Source organism: Neolamprologus multifasciatus, chromosome 12, assembly GCF_963576455.1.
Source record: "Neolamprologus multifasciatus chromosome 12, fNeoMul1.2, whole genome shotgun sequence".
NCBI lineage: Eukaryota > Metazoa > Chordata > Actinopteri > Cichliformes > Cichlidae > Neolamprologus > Neolamprologus multifasciatus.
Window position 1 is genome coordinate 13,918,642 of NC_140450.1, and position 17,743 is coordinate 13,936,384.

Sequence of the window (17,743 nt, forward strand, 5' to 3'; positions counted from 1 at the left end):
TGACGCACTACAGGTTAAAGCTTTGTGTATATGGATGGTGGGCTTAACGTTTACATTCTCGATTCGATTTTTCCACTCGGGCAAAGAGGTGCTGGCATAACCAGAGGCCCCTTACATAACCTGCAAATTCAGCCAGTAGGCTTTTGGGTTCAAGGAGATCAACTGGGTTGGATCATCAAGCAGAAAAATGGAAGAAAGTGACAGGGGCTCCAGCCACCGGCTGTTGATGTTAATCCAGCACACTCCTTCATGAGTCAGACCAAAGCAATACTCCATAAGCCTACATTTTGTAACCTAGTTCTCATACTTGTACTTGAATTCACTGAAGAGGGAATTTGAAGAACGCAGCGGGTTTTAGTAGGAACAGGTTTAGTAGGTTTTAGTTTCTGAAAAATACAAATGGATGACCTTGCTTTTGAGCTTTTCAAAAGGGGATATTAAAATGGGTTTTCAAGATTTAGTTAAAGGGACAGAAGTCCTTTTTTAAGGTCCAGGTTTGTGGCAACCAACCCGAAATATTGTTGAAAGCTGACTCTGACATTAACAGCTGTCATGAATTAGACATTTTATTTTATATGATGGCAATTCAGATCCCTTTTTTTCTTTTTAAATATGTATATTGTTCATTTGAACACTGGGTTTAAGGTCAACCAAGGCAAACGCCTATTATTTGAGAGACCTATGTTTATATTGGGAGACATGGCAGTGATTAGTGATTATGCACAGTATTTATGATAATATTGATCTTTTTTCTGTGCTTTTGCTGGCAATGGTTTGATAAACCGTTCCTCTCGTGACACTCCTCCGAACACATAATTGTAGAAAACACAACCAGATGGGAAAACGACAACAACAAAAAAAACTGATTTTGGCAGAGAAGTCAGTCATCTACTTTGCTGTCATTTAGGTAATAAATTCCGTGGAGTGTTTGGACATCATGATACAGACCATGAAAGAAAAGGTTTTGTATATTCTCCATCTTTATACCATCACAACCTATTTTCTGAATGACTCGTGTTAAGCTGGCCAGCCAACTGATTGTAATCACACTGATTATGCAGAATGGGTCATTTCCATATAGCTTTCAGTGATTCAAGTGCACGACCTTAGCTCAGACATAGGTTAACTAGGAATTAGAATTTAATCTCTGACCATCTTATTTTAAAACCCTACACTAACTGAACCTTTTCGGATAATGCACATATCCAGTCCTCTAAAAAGATGGCTTTAAATGTCCAAAATGTTCTAACCTCAGTAAAAGCATGTATTGGATTATGGAATCAGCTTGGCAGACCTTTTTACATAGGCTATTCATATCCAACTATGTGGTTCCAAAATATTTAACATGCTGCCCTCATGCGGGGGTGTTCTGGCAACCTTATGGGTTTGTGTAGTCTAGCATTCATGCTCTGTGCATTAATGCTAAAAACATGAGATGATTATATGTTGCCTTTTATTTTGTAAGTGACTAGTACTGAAACATACCCATTGCGGCGTTTAGGCTATGTTACTATTGGGCGACTAACCACCGAATGTTGCCATATTTAGATCCATCCAACCGCATTTTCATAAATGTGCAACACGCCTATGTGTGCTGCTGGGGGGCTGACTTCTCGGTCGCGCAGTTGTGTCTGTGTGTGTGTGTGTGTGTGTGTGTGTGTGTGTGTGTGCGCGCGTGCGTGAGATAGGGATGCTGAGAGAAAGTGAGGCAGGGCGCGAGTGTGTCTGTGTGTAGAGAGAAAGAGAGAGCGCGCGCTCCAGGTTGGCGCAGGCACCGGTCAGGGAGAACGGAGCGTTGTGCAAGGTGGAAGCATGGCTTCGTCTCACGGGAGAAGCGACCTGCGGTTCGCAGACTGGATGGCAAGTTTGCCGCAGAGCATGCACACTATCCCGCTCACCAACCTGGCTATTCCCGGTAAGTGTTTTTTTTTTTTAAAAGACCTTGTCCAAGTGTAATCGGATGAGGAGGATGCCCGTGTCTTTTTAACCTCGCGCATTGCGTACAGCTTTTCTAGTAGATTCAAAATGCACAAATTGACAGTTTCGGATTTGTGTTTTACCGCTTCCTAAACTTGAATTGTGCATTTAATACAACCGTCACTTTCGTTACACCTCGTTGGAACAAAGGGTAAGACCTGTTGCGCAACCAAAGAAGTACTATGTATTTATAATAGTTCAGTTGCTTGTGTTGCGATCACCTGTCTAACGGTTATCATAATACCCAGCTGTCGTGTTCGTTCTCCGGCCGAGTAAGTATGCACTTAGAAAATAATAATAATAATAAAAAAAAAGGTCATCTAGAACCACTCTATAGGTTCAGAATAGATGAGCCACGCTGCTCTGTTTGTGCTTTTATGCTGGGGTGGTGGCCACAGGGAGACGGAGTGGGATGGGTGCCGTCTGCACACTCAGATGATCACAGCGCATCCCATTGAAAATGTGTTGTCGGACCTTTATCCAATCAATGCGCCGGTCTTTTTAACTCCATTCAAATGGGAAATGCTGGTTGTAAAGCCCACCACTGATCTGACTGATAGAATGTCTTATTAGCAGCCAGTTAAATCCATATTCACTGCCTAGCGATTATCACACCTCCACACAAAGCGATTCGATTCTTCATTCTTGTGAATTTCTAATCCAATGTGCTTCAGTCCCTTTCCCCCTCCTTTCTGTCTCACTTTCACTCTTCCGCTCTCTCAGTCTTTTTCTTGCTGAACTCCCAATACCTGAGGTGTTTATTGGTTGGCATGTGCAACAATGGCATTTCACATGCAGATGGCTTAGTGGTTGATGTCCAGGGCACGCATATGACCAAATATGATCGCAGCTTTTAAGGATGCCAAGACACATGCAGTCAAATTAGATGTAATGGAATACAAATAAGGAGTGGAACAACATAGTATGCATAATCTACGCTTGTAATTTTGCTGAATCATGTGCTGTGTGGAATCACAGTTCACCCATGCCAAGACAGCATGGGAACATGCTCTGTCCCTTTTAATTAGGCATTAATATCTCTCATTGGTTCTGTGGCCTGCAGCTCAGCTGAGGATAGCTCAGTTTATCCTTCATTTGGATACAGATTCTGTAAACATCCACCAAATCTTTGCACTTTCTTGTGTTTGCCTGCACATATTTGCCAAGAAACTCCAGAACACACAGGATTTCTATCCAAGCTCATTATAGCAACAACCATGTGTTCCTATTGGAGTGTACGTCTGAGTTCTTTCAAAAGTGTGCATCTCATATCACATTCTTTTGTCTCATCATTGAACGAAGCATTACGCCTTTGTTCAAGCAGGAATAAAACTGGGACAGACAAGAAACAAAAAGGATGGGCGATTCATTTCCTCAAACAAGTCTCATAGCTCTACTTAATTGGAAGAATATTATTTCCAGGATGTTACTGGAAAATGCTGCTGTACAAAACTTATTATACAACCGCTGCTGCCTGTTTCTTAGTTTATTTTTCTGTGCTCACTTTTTTAAAATAGCAATTCACCTACCGCAGAGCTTGAAATATCCAGGGAAAAGTAGTACTTTACAGTGTAGGATAATGTGATGGCTGCTACTCCGCTGTTGCCAGAAAACTTCACAGTCTAGCTGTTAGCACACATAACCATCTGAATGATTGACAGTTTATTTTAGGGTACTGAGGTGGCAGATTCATTACTGTCAGATTTTTTTTTTTTAATATAATGTTTTAACAGCATTTGCTGTGCTTCAAGTAACTGGTTAATGAGCTAATGCTGCCAAATTATTTGTGCATATAGCACATTAAAGATACTCAAAGTAGCAGGTGTTTGACAGCTACAACAGCTGTATAACAGATGTGTAACAGATTGCATGTGCTTACCGGTTACATTTGAGTGGTTCAACCTGCAAAATGTTATGAAAGCAGTTTATATGCTACAGTACATATGATGCTGACAGTGGTTGTTCACTCATTTTAAATTCCTGCTATTTCTTGTTACTTTGTGTGATTGATGGACAATTCAAAAAATTACAATGAGACTGGTCCAGTGACGGTAAACTAAGCAATGTCACCTACCTCTGTCAAGTGAACTTAAATACAGGTTATTTACAGTATTTAAATATGAGAGATATTAACAGATAAATATCTGTTTTCATTTAGAGGCAATTAATGAGATTGCATGGCTAGATCCATATAGTTTTGGACACAGACACAATTTTTGTTCTGTCCATCTGCACTGTAAAGTGTCATCCAATGAATTTTGCTGAACCTGGGTTGTTTCTCTGTGTCTTTGTCACATCATCAGTGCATACTAAATGACCCAGTGCAATGCATTCCCATGCATAATGAGCCTCCAACATATTTAATAAATGATGTTGTATACTTTGAATCTTGGACAAAATATCAGGTGTATGTTCTCAGAGCAGCCAGAGTAAGAAATGAGTGTTGGGAAAAAAACACAGCATTTTTTATCCTGAGAGATGGTTGCAAAGGAAAGTATTCCTTAACCTTTTGCTCTTCCAGGTAAGGGGCAAAACACTGCAAAGTCTGATCCTGAATGCCAACAACATGGTCGAGACAATCTGAAATAGAGGAATGATCAATTTCGTCAAACTTAGCAGGCCCAGCTGAATTGAAATTGCATGATTTACCGAGTTCAAAAACACATGTGAATCATTTGACACTTAAAGGAGAGCTGACTCAGTGTGGTTGTGAAACCTGGAGAAAATTTGTGCAGAAAAAAGATGAGCTGTGAGCAGAGCTTTTTTTTTTCTTCTAGAATTACACTATATAACAATAGTACTGAGGAAGGGTGTTATCTGAGGGAGTCAGATTTAGATGTTTTTAACTGGATGACACTGGGACAGCTCTTGTCCAGTTTATTTGGAATAACTGCACATTTCTAATTTGTTTGTTTGTTTTTTGTTTTATGCTATGACTCATAACTGAGCACAGTTGCGTTGTGGCTGTTTGATTCATTATGTGAGAATAATACATGCTCTCATTTTCTTAATCCTGCTAATCCACTGCAGACTACCTTGTTTTAGACCTAAGAACATGGTAGCACTTAGACATGACTCAGCTTTTTGCATTGTCCCTACATGCCACTTTGGCCTCCGGCTGTGCCGACATATCGCATCTATAAAAGTCAAATGGCTTGTGCCTATACTAATTGGAACTAGGTTGAAGGGTTGTGCAGGAGAAGAAAGAAAGACGTAGTAGAATATTAAATTTTTGGGTCATTGAAGGGAGAGATGGTGAGGGAGAGGGAGCAGCTACCTTTCTTGTTTTATCCAGGCTGATTAGTGTTTGACTCTTTTCCTGTGGCTACTGTTAAATCTGCCAGGTGAGGGCTGCACACTGCCAAGCTGCGCATTCCTCTCAGCAAGATGGTCAGCAGAAAGGTGTGCCGCCAGAGATACTGTGAATTTCTTTCTCTGTCACCATGAAACGAGCTTAAGAGGGGGAAGAGAAGATCTGTCACGTTTTTACTACCATAGTAATTAAAATGGATTTTCAGTACTTTGTGTGGTGGTAAGTGTATAATTTGAACTATGTGCTCACTGGCATGTACAATATCTGTGTCGTGCAGGTGTGCATGACAACTAAATGAATCAGCACTATAGTAGCAATACAGTATTAGTCACTTATTATGAAATGCTTTTTTTATGGGTTTATTTAAGCACCTAAAATATTCAAATGTATTGTCTTAATAAATTGAACTGGTGAGTGAAACCACATCTTTCTGGATCGTTAAAGCTACATTAATTAATATTCAGCGATTATGAATCAGAAGAACTGCAAAATAGACTGCTAGCATGCAATTTATATACATTATACATTTATTATTTATATTATTTTTGCCTTAAACAAAGACTTTAAAACACCCTTAAGAACTAGCAGCTGAAACCCGTCTACATAGACTTTCTCAGTTACTTTAGAAAGTGATGCAATCTCAACTTTTTTTTTTTTTTTTTTTACTGTTTAGTTCTTATTTCAGAGTACAATGATTAAATGGTGCATCATTCTATTGTGATAATTTGGTCAACACACTTTTTAAGTACTTTATTTACTTCACGCCCGTGGCCGGTTTCAAATCACCAATTAACCTAACATGCATGTCTTTGGACTGTGGGAGGCAGCCTGGAGAAAACCCACTCAAACACAGGGAGGACATGCAATCTTGTCCTCCCTGTGTCCTCCCTTGCTGTGAGGCAAAAGTACTAAGCACTATAACACCGTGCCGTCCCATTCCATTATATGCAGATAATATTGATTATTTTAATACCGGGGAAGAAGGCTGATTTACAGTTCTCTATACTACATTTTCAGGCTCAGGGGAGCCATTCTTCACCTCCTGAGTAACAGCTCAAAGCTTTAGGTAAGCAATGAATAGCATGAATTACCAAGGGGGATGGGTGAAGGCAGTGGTATTAGGTTAAGATAGTCTTGCAAGAAATAACAACCAATCCACTGTAGAAGAGGCATCTTCAGTTTCAGTGGTTCCCTCTGGATAGAGAAAAAGGCTTGCCCTGGACTTTTAGCTGTAAAAGGCCATTAGTCCCCTGATTAGATCACTTTGACGCCACTTAAACCCCTATAGAGCAAGATGGATGAATGGTATTAGATGCCAAGATAAACACTGGTAGTGCGGATGTTTGAAGAGGGGGAGTCAGTCAACTCAAAGCCACTGAAAATCAGAATATAATGTGCAATACAAAAGCGAAAGGAGGATCTTTGTTAGAGAGAGAGAGAGAGAGAATGCCCATCTTAGAGCTATTTCCTGCAAAGGCTCTTTATCTGTGAATCAAGACCCTTCTTAATCTGAGTGAAATTTTGTTTTGCCAAAGATATTGTGTGCATCTTGCCTGTTTGGAGCTCATGAGGATTTTACAGTTAGCAATTTTGCAAAGAATTCCCTTGTTTGCAGCATTGTATTATGCTGATGCACGATACTCATAATTAGCCACTCATTAGCCAACATCATATATTTGTGGAGTTTTCACTTTTATAAGTTGCTTAAAGAAAATTAAAAAAATATTGTAGAATCCAAAAGAAATGGTTCAGTGTGGAATTCTCCACTGGCTCGTTTTCCCACCATTTGCAGTTAATTGCATTTCCAGCAGAGACACTTATCTTAATAGTCACATAGTCTCAAAGTCAAATAATTCAGCCTCATCAGAAATACAGTGTGCACACTAATGCTCAAACAAGATGGAGAATATAAAGCGTTAAGACAGGAGAAAAGGAACTGAAGAGTTTGAAAAATAGATGGAAAGAGTAACACTTGCAGAATTACTGTAAAAAAAAGAAGTGTAAATGACAAAATTATGTAGAGTCAGAAGCCTATATCTATCTTGTAGTAACATTTAGCTCATCTCCATCCTGTCAGTTTTCGTTCCCATCTCATTTTTTTCTTCTCTTCTTCTCTTTCCTCTACTCAGCATCCTAAAATAGATCTAAAAAAAGAGTCCGTGGAGAGTAGTAATGTTTTGTAATGAAAAAGGGCACAAACCACCAGTGGTCCTCTCTGAATGCTCTGCTCTCATTCAGTCAGAATGACTCAGTTAACAAAGGTCAATTCTCTAAGGTAACAGTAGCAGCACCCAGCACCACTGTCATCAACATTGTCATCATCATCGCTCTGTTTCACCTTGTTTAAGTCTTTTTTGTTGTCTCTGTGGCGCTCTTGTTCATCTTCTCTCTTTGCAGGTTGAGACTCTTCTTCTTGTGTGCGGCTGATATTGACATATCAGAGAAAAGAGTTCCCTAAGTTTGCTTTCCAATGAAAGTGCTACACAAGTGACATCTACTTGTATTATTTTGGGATATGGTTATTTTCAGGGTGCTTTAGTTTTTTCTGTGTACACATCTTCAATTTTATCAAAGTTAAAGTGATCAAACAGCTTGACAGTAGTTTGCTTGGATATTGTTTGCGGTAGGTAATTCATATCAAACACTGGACTCTATTCACCATTAATGCCTTTCCCAGTAATTGCATATTTTAAATACAGAGAGGAATGTTCATTCTCATGGCAGTAGCATGAAGATTTTGCACATTTGTATATTATTGTAATTTACTGACTGCATTTGGTGACAAAGATTATCCAGTCAGTGGTCTTTTTATTGATTTACCTGCTGCTTTTTTCATTCATCATGACACTGTGATAGAAGTATCACAGTCACCACACATTTGCACTCTGGTAAAAGCTAAGAAACAGCTGTACTTCTTAAGCAAACGTAAGTGGGCTAAATTCCTGTGTTAAGTTCTTGATAACATTTACAGAGGATCAGTGTAAAGCCTGGTAACTGGAAAAATCAGGAACTGGCACGAAATGTGCACACCCCAAGACCTGGAAACTCTGCAGGTGATTAATACTGCTCCGAATGTCACCAGTACCAATCTATGGAACATAAGTGATAAACTATATAAGACAATCCACCCCAGTCACAACCTGTTATGTTGTATTTGCTTCTAAAGCTAAAATGAGAAGTATAAGAAGTTTAAAATTTTACACTTTGAAAGGAGAAGTTTTTTTGTCTCTGTAGACAAGTTTGAAATGACTCAGTTCTGAGCTGCTGTTGTTTGTTTTTGTGAGAATGAAAACTAATTGTGTGGATTGTTTGTTTCAAAAACCGAAATGCTTCCACACATTTCCAAATGAATGTTTTTCCCTTGAGAAATGGCAGACCATCAAGGTGGAGCATAAACAATAATTAATCACGTTCAGGGCTCAGGCATCAGTGAAGTTCTCACATTTCTGCGCAGTTTTCTCTGCAAATTCTCACAGATGTTCTGCACACTTGGCAAAAGATTTGGCCCTCCAGGGTTGATACTGTCTCAGCTTTTCCTGTGAGATTGTTTCTCTCTGCAGCGTGGCATCAACCATGGGCTTTTTGTCATACATATTTATAGAAGTGTTTGTTAGCAATGCAAAACAAACCTCATTAGTTTCCCTCAGGTGCTAGGCTTTCATTAAAAACTAATAAAATATAGTTTGTTGCTAGATCCTTGGGGACTGTTAGATTTAATTTATATCTTATAACTGTTCTTCTTTCCCCAAACAGAACAACACATATCTCAAGGAGAGTGGCCTATGCAGCTTGATGGGTGTGTAGCTATTAGAAGTGTGTGTTGCAAAACTGAAACAATTATTCAGGTTATTGGTTAAGGGTCAGCAGCCACTTCAAGTGTGAATTAATTGCTTCAGTAATTTTTTTCTTTTTAATTAAAGAAGGCCAAACTTACCTTTTCAAACATCTCATATGTGATATTGCTTACTTATTTTTACTTATATACATTATGAGGAGGTATTTGCCCCCTTTCCTAAATGTCTTCTTCTTCTGTTATTCATATTTATCAAACAAATGTTAATTAGACAAAATTAACCCAGAACAGTTGTAAACATTCCCAAGACTGGCCAGCCTACCAAAATTACTCCAAGAGGTCATCAACAACTCATCCAGTGGTCACAAAGAACCCAAAACAGCATGTAAAGAACTGTAGGTCTCACTTGACTCAGTTATGGTCAGTGTTTATGCTCTTTGCCAGAAAAATCCAGAAGGAGAAAACAAAAACAGCTTGGTTATGGAGCAGGACAATTTATTATTGTTTTGTTTATTCGTATTGTTGCCCTTGCTGCTTAACTAGTTTCTCCTTGTGGGACCATAAAGTATTGCATTGTATTGAACTGATCCGAAACACACCAGCAAGTCCACCTCTCAAAGGCCCCAAATCTGGATTTAAATCTAACTGATATGTTTGGCATGACCCTGGTTTCATGTTCAGAAACCAACCATACAGTCATGTGAAAGAGTCATTGTCTATTATCACAAGTGGCTGATCAAATTTCTTGCTACCAAGGGTGGCATCGCCAGTTATTATGTTTAGGGGGCAATTACTTTTTTCACATGGGGCCATGTAGGTAGGGGTTGCTTTTACCCCGTGATAGATGAAATCATTATTTAAAGACAGCTTATTGTATTAACTCAGGTTATCGTTGTGTAATATTACAATTATTTAATGATCTGAAACATGTAAGCATGACAAATATGCCAAAAAAAAAAAGATGGGGGCTTAAATAAATTACTTAAATTGTTTGACTTTTTCACCACACTGTAAGGGTCATTTCAGTAACAAGCGCCCTGAAGGCATCAGCAGTAGCGTAGTTTTCAACATTGACTGGATGACTGGATAATGAAAATAATTTTGCGATGATTATGATTTGTTGTTGCGCAACTTTGAGCCCTAAAAAGCAAAGACTTTCTGCAGAGGCAGCTGTTGGGGTCGGTTAAGGTCATGCTCTGCTACGCTGTGACCCTGGTGGTGCGGCTTAGCCAGTAGTGATGCGACTGCTGCCCTGCCCCAGGATTCAGCTGTCTACTCAGCTTATGGTCATTCGCTGTGCTGACTGTGAAAACCTGGCACCGCTATATAGTTAGCTGAAGGTCAGTTCAGGCTCTGTGTCAGAGGGGTGGTGGTGGTAGAAGGTGAGGATGTGAAATGTAAAGGGGATAATGAAGAAGTCTCAGTGATTATGAGAGGCGCAGGAGATGTTAACTGCTCAAGCAGAACACACAACCTTCAGGTCTATTTTACAGCTCAGATCCTGAGTTTGTCTCAAGGAAATAGTTAAATGTCACAAAGGAATCACCATTCAGTGTACAGACTGGCTTACACAAATGTATTTTTTTCACCATTTCAATTTTAATACAACTAAGAAAACATCAACTGTATCGCTGTTAATAACAAAATAAATATGCTAGTTTTTCACAGATTCCACTGCCTGTATTCATGTGACTTGTTTTATTTCCTGAGGCTTGTAGATGTCTGTATCTAAGATTTTTGCTGCCACTCCAAAATGATTGTGATGCCCAAGGCTCCAAAGATGACATTTGGAAAATTTCACAGCATGTATCTTTTCAGATACGGTTCCAGAGCTTGTCGGGAAAACTCTGACAGAAGACATAGACCTTTAAATTTTGATCATTCAGAGATATTGGTGAGAAGCGTAGATGTGTGGAAGCAATTTAATGACAGGTCCACTTGTTAAGCAAGTGTGTCTGAATTGAAGCAGGAATCCAAAACCAGGCATTTCTCTGTTAGAGGTCTATCCTAGTTTAAAGCTTAGTTTAAAGTCTTCATATCCAGAGTGGTTAAAACACTTGACATCCAGGTTGTAAATTTGTTAAGTCAAAGGCTGTAATTTTTCTTAATTCTTTATTTTGCCTTTAATTTACACCAAAAACTCAGGTTTTATCGGAAAAGGAAAATGATAATATGTAAATGATAAATCTTTATTAGAGAATGACCATCAGGAATCTGATTTCCTTAGGATTCTGACAGGGACATAACTGGACATAACAGATATCTACAATAAAGTAACTTATCCAACAACGTTTCACAAATCTCCAAACAATGGACAAACAATGAAGCAGAAAATCAACAGATCCAATTCAGCTATCCATTTTTTGACCTGCTTATCCAGTTCAAGCTTGTAGAACAGACTGATAATAAAAACAGCAGTAAGGGGTGCTAGTATAACTCACTGGGTTGAGCAGGTGATCTGTGTGCTGTACAGCATGCAGACGCCTGAGTTTGAAGGGGCCCTTAGGGCATATAAGGCATGTTCTCTCTGGGGTTCTATCTCCATAATGTATATAAAAAACATTACTAAGTCATAGCCGTTTGTATTGAGTATTGTAGTACTTAATGGTTACATGAATTTCCCCCAATTTAAGTCATTTTTCATGCTAGGGCAGCAGTTTCTTGGTAGGCTGCTTCCACCAAGATGAATGAATGTTTGGCCTCAAAGTGAGGGAATCTATAGGCTAGCATACTTTATTTTGCATGTGGACCATACTGTACCAAGGAGTACATGCCAAATAATACTTAAAGAGGGAGAGAATAGGAATTACCTACCAACAAGTGCAAAACTAGCAAAATAGCTATGCCTTATAAGGAAATTGTAAACTCACTGCAGTGTTTACCTCAGAGGCTTTTGTTCTGCACAAATAGGTGTGCACAGGCTTTCTTCTTCAAGCTGTCCGAGTTCATGATTTGCAACCTTGGATGCTGTTTTTCGTGTAGTTAGTTTTGTTACCTTGGTTTTGGGCTATTTCTCAGTAATGACCTCAACTTTCAGTCGTCTCCCACCAGAAACGACACCTGCAGTAGTCAGTATGCAGACTCATGTTTGTGTTTCCCCCAGGATCCCACGATTCCTTCAGTTTTTACATCGATGAAGCGTCTCCAGTGGGCCCCGAGCAGCCAGAGACGGTGCAGAACTTCGTTTCTGTTTTTGGCACGGTGGCCAAGAAGCTAATGAGGAAGTGGTTGGCTACACAGACTATGAACTTCACGAGCCAACTGGAGGCTGGGATCCGGTTCTTTGACCTGCGCATCTCCACCAAGCCCCGTGACCCTGAAAATGAGCTGTACTTTGCCCACGGGCTCTTCAGTGCCACGGTCAGAAAAGAGTAGTTTTGATGGTTTTTGATGTGATGACTGTTTAGCAATGCTTGTGGTTGCTAAGTGATGTCTAACCATCTCTGTGTGTGTGGCAGCGTATTTATATTTGAGTGTAGACTGAGAGCCTAATTATACAAGGTCCTTCAGAGATTTGAAGTACACAGTTCACAGTCTGTATGTCTACATTTAATATCATTAAATCACTAAAGATCTTAATAACGTGCATATTTGGTTTTTTCTTTTCTTTTCTTTTTTTTTAGGTCAGAGAAGGCCTAGAGCAGATCAGCAGTTTTCTGTCAGCTCATGCCAGAGAGGTGGTCTTCCTGGATTTCAACCACTTCTACGGCATGCAGAACCTGCACCATGAAAAACTGGTGACCATGCTAAAGGAGGTGTTTGGAGAGAAGCTGTGCCCTGTTGTTTTTGCTCAGGAGGTATAAATACACTTAACTTTTAACAGGGAGGAGGAGGGGTACGTGAAGTAGGAGCAGCTGAATATTTTTCTGATGCTTCTTCATCTTACCAAGAGAATCTTATTCAGCTGAGTTCAAAAGACCTCAAGCAATTATTGTTTTCTCAGCACCGTGCAACAGTGATTTTGTGTTTTGATCAGTACCGATGTAGAATTATGGTTATTACATCTCTAATCATAGTTCATTTTTTCACTCATGCCCATTTGCTTAGGAGACAAGTAGAAAAGTCTCCCTAAGATGAGATTTTGCTGTTTGTTTTTTTTGTTGTCTTTTTTCCCATCCAATTGTGGCCCACCTTCATCTCCCACCCTCCCTTGTAACTGAAAAACCTAAAATAAGCAGTACCAGTTAGCCCTACAATTCATGAACTATACCACAATCGCTGTCACCACTCTAAGATGAGCACCTTCCTGTCAGGTACAGCAGCTGAGTGAAAGAAAAAGAGGGCAAAAAGGCCAAGAGTGACTAGTAGGTTCTGAGAAAACAACAAGCTTCTCCTCAGTGTTTAATTTTGTAGACTGAGACCTGTGACTGTAAGTTTATCTGCTGTTCCCTTGTCATCTCTATAGCCCACATTTGCTTTGCTATTCAAAACTAATCCACTTCAGCACTGTTTTCCAGCACTTGTTTGGTCTATTTTAAGAACTAATATTCAGCTGCAAGCCCATTTTTCAAAAAAACAAATCAGCTCAAATAATCAGCTGGAAAAGAAGATGTGAAGTGTATGCGTCTTGGGATTGTGATGAAAAGATTTATTTTTGGTGTAATTGACACTCCCTGAGGATCATCTAGCTCATTGCTGTTACCGGTTGCTTACGATTAATTAATATTGCTATCCAGCATTTCTTTCATCAGATGTAGCCAACAAAATGTGCTGCTGATGTCCAGCTATACACATAAACATGTATTTGTAAGAATGCAACTTGTGGGAGACAGTCTCACTGTTTTTACGTCTGCAAAAATGCTTTCAGAAATGTATCATCACGTTAGAGTCAATGTAATTCACTTAAAATAGATTTTATATGTAGTTTGGTTCACTTACAGCTCTCTGTTGGTGTTTTATTGAGCCACTGACTTCAAAAATAACACATCTGACACCTTCTGTGATAAGTCAGTACTGAATATTGAAGAGAAATTCATTCGTTCAGAATTAATTCAGAACTAAGCTGTCAATAAATCAGCTACCTGTTCAGGTTGTTTTATGTTCCTCAGTTTATAACCTCTTGCTACTATGAACACCTTCCTCCCTCACTCAGGTGAGTCTGCAGTATCTATGGGAGAAGGAGTACCAGGTGCTTGTCTTCTACCACCATCCCATGGCCCTGGAGGTGCCCTTCCTGTGGCCAGGCCAGATGATGCCTTCTCCCTGGGCAAACACCACTGACCCAGAGAAGTTGATTCAGTTTCTGCAGGCATCTATCACTGACCGCAGGTACATTTCATATTCATGAATCCAGTGTCTGCTGCACAGAGTATGAAATCGGATAAAATCTGTTGTGTTCCCCACATAAATTTTTTTAATCACTTTAATTAATGATCCATGTTTCATTAACTTGGTTTTATGTTTTGTAACTTTGCAAATGAGCCATAAGGATTAAACACAATGGATCTTTTTATCATGATGTAGATATATTGCAGTGCTTAGAGGTCGGTACAAATAATTTGACTTGCTTTTGGCTCCTTTGCTTAACTTACTGATTTCATCAGCATGCTGCTACAAGTAAGCAAGCTTTAAAAAGATTAATTGCAGTAAATGCAAAGTAATTAATTCAAAGGTAAAGCAGTGAATTATATAAGAAGTAGCACTTCTGTAAAGCAAATATATTATGGTGACTATTAAAAAGGAAGAAAGTTACAGCAAAGATAACATGTAAACCCTCAATGTTTCTCTTGCAGGAGGAAGGGGACATTCTTTGTCTCCCAGGTGGTTCTGACACCAAAAGCCAGCACTGTGATGAAGGGAGTGGCTAGTGGACTGAGAGAGACAATTACAGAAAGGTGTGCATGCTCATTTATGTGCGTGTTTTTGTGCTCATGATTGCTAGTATGCTAGGCCTAGCAAAAAATGCATTGTTACCACCAGTGGTGGCACACAGTCTTCTTCCACACATACACAGACGCTCAGTTTTGTGACCAGAGTTATGGAAACACCTCAGGCACCAGAGCCCACAGAAGTGATTTAGCCATAACAGCTCGCAACAAAAAATCACAAGCGTGTGTACCCTGACAGATACACACTTTAGGAGTCAAATGTGAGTCATTGTGGCATTTTGTAACTACAACCAAAGGCATGGTGGTTTCTACAGGTATCCCCAGGCATTTGACACTGGCCTAATTTGAGTTATTGTTTTTCTTTCATCTTTTTTTGTCTGGAACAGCTGCCATAAACCAGAGGCAATTTTTCCTCACGTTATGTCTCCTCTTTCCAGTTATGGTACACAACTTTTTTTAAAATTATATTAATTTACCCTTAGCTTTGTCTGTGTTTCATTCCCTCTTAATGTCCCCAGTTTGTTAAAAGCATCAACAGCGAAAGCATCAATTTTCCTGGCATGAATTATTCATTTGATAATTCCACTATCAGCCTCTCTCACCAGGCATTTAGTTACTTTGATGTAGACATCCTTCAGAATCCCATCCAAGCGTTTTGCACATAGACTGCCAGCGTTGGACATAACAAGAACGCAAACAACGAGGAGACAACGCGTAGATTTTATTTTTAATTTTTATGCAGAAAGCTGCTCTTCTTTGTTGCTCAGCTTACGTGAACATGTCCGGCATGTTCAGAGTGTCCTTCACGCAGCTGGTGTCTGGCTCACAGACATCACATGCAGCATCACAGGGATCTTTTATCTCAGCACGTCCCTCTCTGTGTTTAACCAACTGTGAATCATCCCTTCCTCTCTTCCTTTTTTTGACATAATTTTTTCCCCTTGCACTCTTTCCACTAACATGATTTTTCTTTTCATTTCTCCCAGGGCTTTACCAGGTATGATGCAGTGGATCAGATCTCAAAGACCCGGGGAGAGCGGCATTAACATCATCACAGCTGATTTTGTGGAGCTTGGAGAATTCATCAGCGCCGTCATCACCCTCAATTATCACCTGGATGACGAAGACGACGATGCGACCTGAGGACCCACAGCGGGTGTCAAGGAGTGCAGTCACCACCACTGATACTAGTGGTTGCGTCTGTGCTCTCACTCTTTTCTCTTTGGCATTTATTTCAGGAGGGGGAGCTAAACGGCTCCTTTCACTTTATTTAGGGCTATAGTGAGATGAGCGGTCAAATGGAAAAAGGAGATTGAGGAATTTCAAGTTGAGACTGGTAGACATAACGCTGATGTTCGGTTGGAGCACTTTGGGAGTGAGGTTTTGTTTTGTTTGTGTCCAGTTTTAGGGGATCCAAAAGATTTTTGCTTATTTTGTTTGTTTGTTTTTTTCAGGTAAAATGTTTATTTTCTTTACTCTCTGTGCTGTAAAAATCCCTGCTTTGTCCACTGATCAAATGCACTGTTTTCAGGCTTACCACTTCATCACGGGTAGGTTCCTCAGAGCATATCAACCGTCTGCTAAATGTATTGGTACATCAATCGTGGTATTGTAGTGACAGTGACAGTTTTTTCAGAGGCTGTTTATAATAAGTCTGTGTATCTCAAACTTTAGGCCGGTGTAAGTAGCTAGCAGTTGTATGTCTTGTTTGGCAAATCTGTCCAAGTGAATTTTCTCTCTTTTGTTTTTAACAATATGCATCTTTGGTCAGATCACTGCGGGTGTTTTTGAAAACGCCTCCAGCAGCTTGAATGCAGAGTGTGATTACAAAGTCTTGTTCCAATGTGTTTATTCAATACATAGACAAAAACAAATCATTCCCATTTCTTTTTGAAACTGTATTCCCTCGTGGGATTTTCACCCAGTAAGTCTCCACTGAAGCCAGCTTGCAGCAATGGCGTTTATTAGACACCTGTGTACTCTAAAACTATTTATCGATAGATTAAAATGATTCATGCAGTAATTCAAAACCATATTGCAAGAGAGAGTGAGAGTGCAGCTTGGCTGGCCGACAAGTGTTCTAATCATGTAAGATGGATACACAGCGGTCTCTTGTGCATGAGCACTAAAACAGTCATTTTCACATTATCTGTTTGATTCATATTGCAAGACAAGCATCAGTTCTCACTGTTGGAAATGAAGTTGATGAAACAAGACATTTCTAATGAGAAGGCATTCAGTGTGACTTTTTTTTTTTTGCATTCTGTCGTGGGTGTTGAGTCGTGATAGCCAAGTATAAAAATACAGTATATCTGGGTACCACCGTCTGCATTTCCTTTGCTCATTGCTTGCCCCCAGTCTGCATATATATCTATATATATATATATAGATATATATGCAGATATATAGATATAGAGAGATATAGATATATATATATATATATATATATATATATATATATATATATATATATATATATATATATATATATATATATATATATATATATATAGATATATATATATATAGATATATATAGATATATATAGATATATAGATATATGGATATGAGTCACCCTGAGCTCCATCACTGTGTCATGTATTTCATAATACTAGGTGATAAATGATAAAACTGCTTCACAGCCACTCAGACTTATTGTATTTAAAAAAAACCTGTCATAATTTAGAGTCAGGGGTCCTGATTTGGCAATGATTTTTTATCACTAGGAAAATAATACAAGCATCTTCTTATCGCTCATGTTTATGAATCCCTCAATTTCTGCTGTATCAATGTTAGGGCAATACATTAATTTCTTATTTATATTTGGTGCA

The 17,743-nt window shown here is 39.2% G+C and overlaps 1 protein-coding gene across 1 annotated transcript; it reads left to right on the forward strand.

Moving 5' to 3' along the window:
• Positions 1 to 41: 41 nt before the first annotated feature.
• plcxd3 (phosphatidylinositol-specific phospholipase C, X domain containing 3) lies at positions 42 to 17,358 on the forward strand. Its single transcript, XM_085181582.1, has 6 exons — positions 42 to 1,915; positions 12,187 to 12,443; positions 12,707 to 12,880; positions 14,176 to 14,351; positions 14,816 to 14,917; positions 15,898 to 17,358. The coding sequence occupies exons 1-6, from the start codon at positions 1,813 to 1,815 to the stop codon at positions 16,052 to 16,054; spliced, it is 969 nt and encodes a 322-aa protein (XP_085037708.1). The 5' UTR covers positions 42 to 1,812; the 3' UTR covers positions 16,055 to 17,358.
• The last annotated feature ends 385 nt before the right edge of the window (positions 17,359 to 17,743 follow it).

Excerpts from the sequence above, each read along its gene's own strand:
- plcxd3 (XM_085181582.1), top strand. The coding sequence starts at position 1,813 with ATGGCTTCGTCTCACGGGAGAAGCGACCTGCGGTTCGCAGACTGGATG. Across the intron at positions 12,881-14,175 it reads CTGTTGTTTTTGCTCAGGAG|GTGAGTCTGCAGTATCTATG; the intron begins GTATAAATACAC and ends TCCCTCACTCAG. Across the intron at positions 14,352-14,815 it reads GCATCTATCACTGACCGCAG|GAGGAAGGGGACATTCTTTG; the intron begins GTACATTTCATA and ends TTTCTCTTGCAG.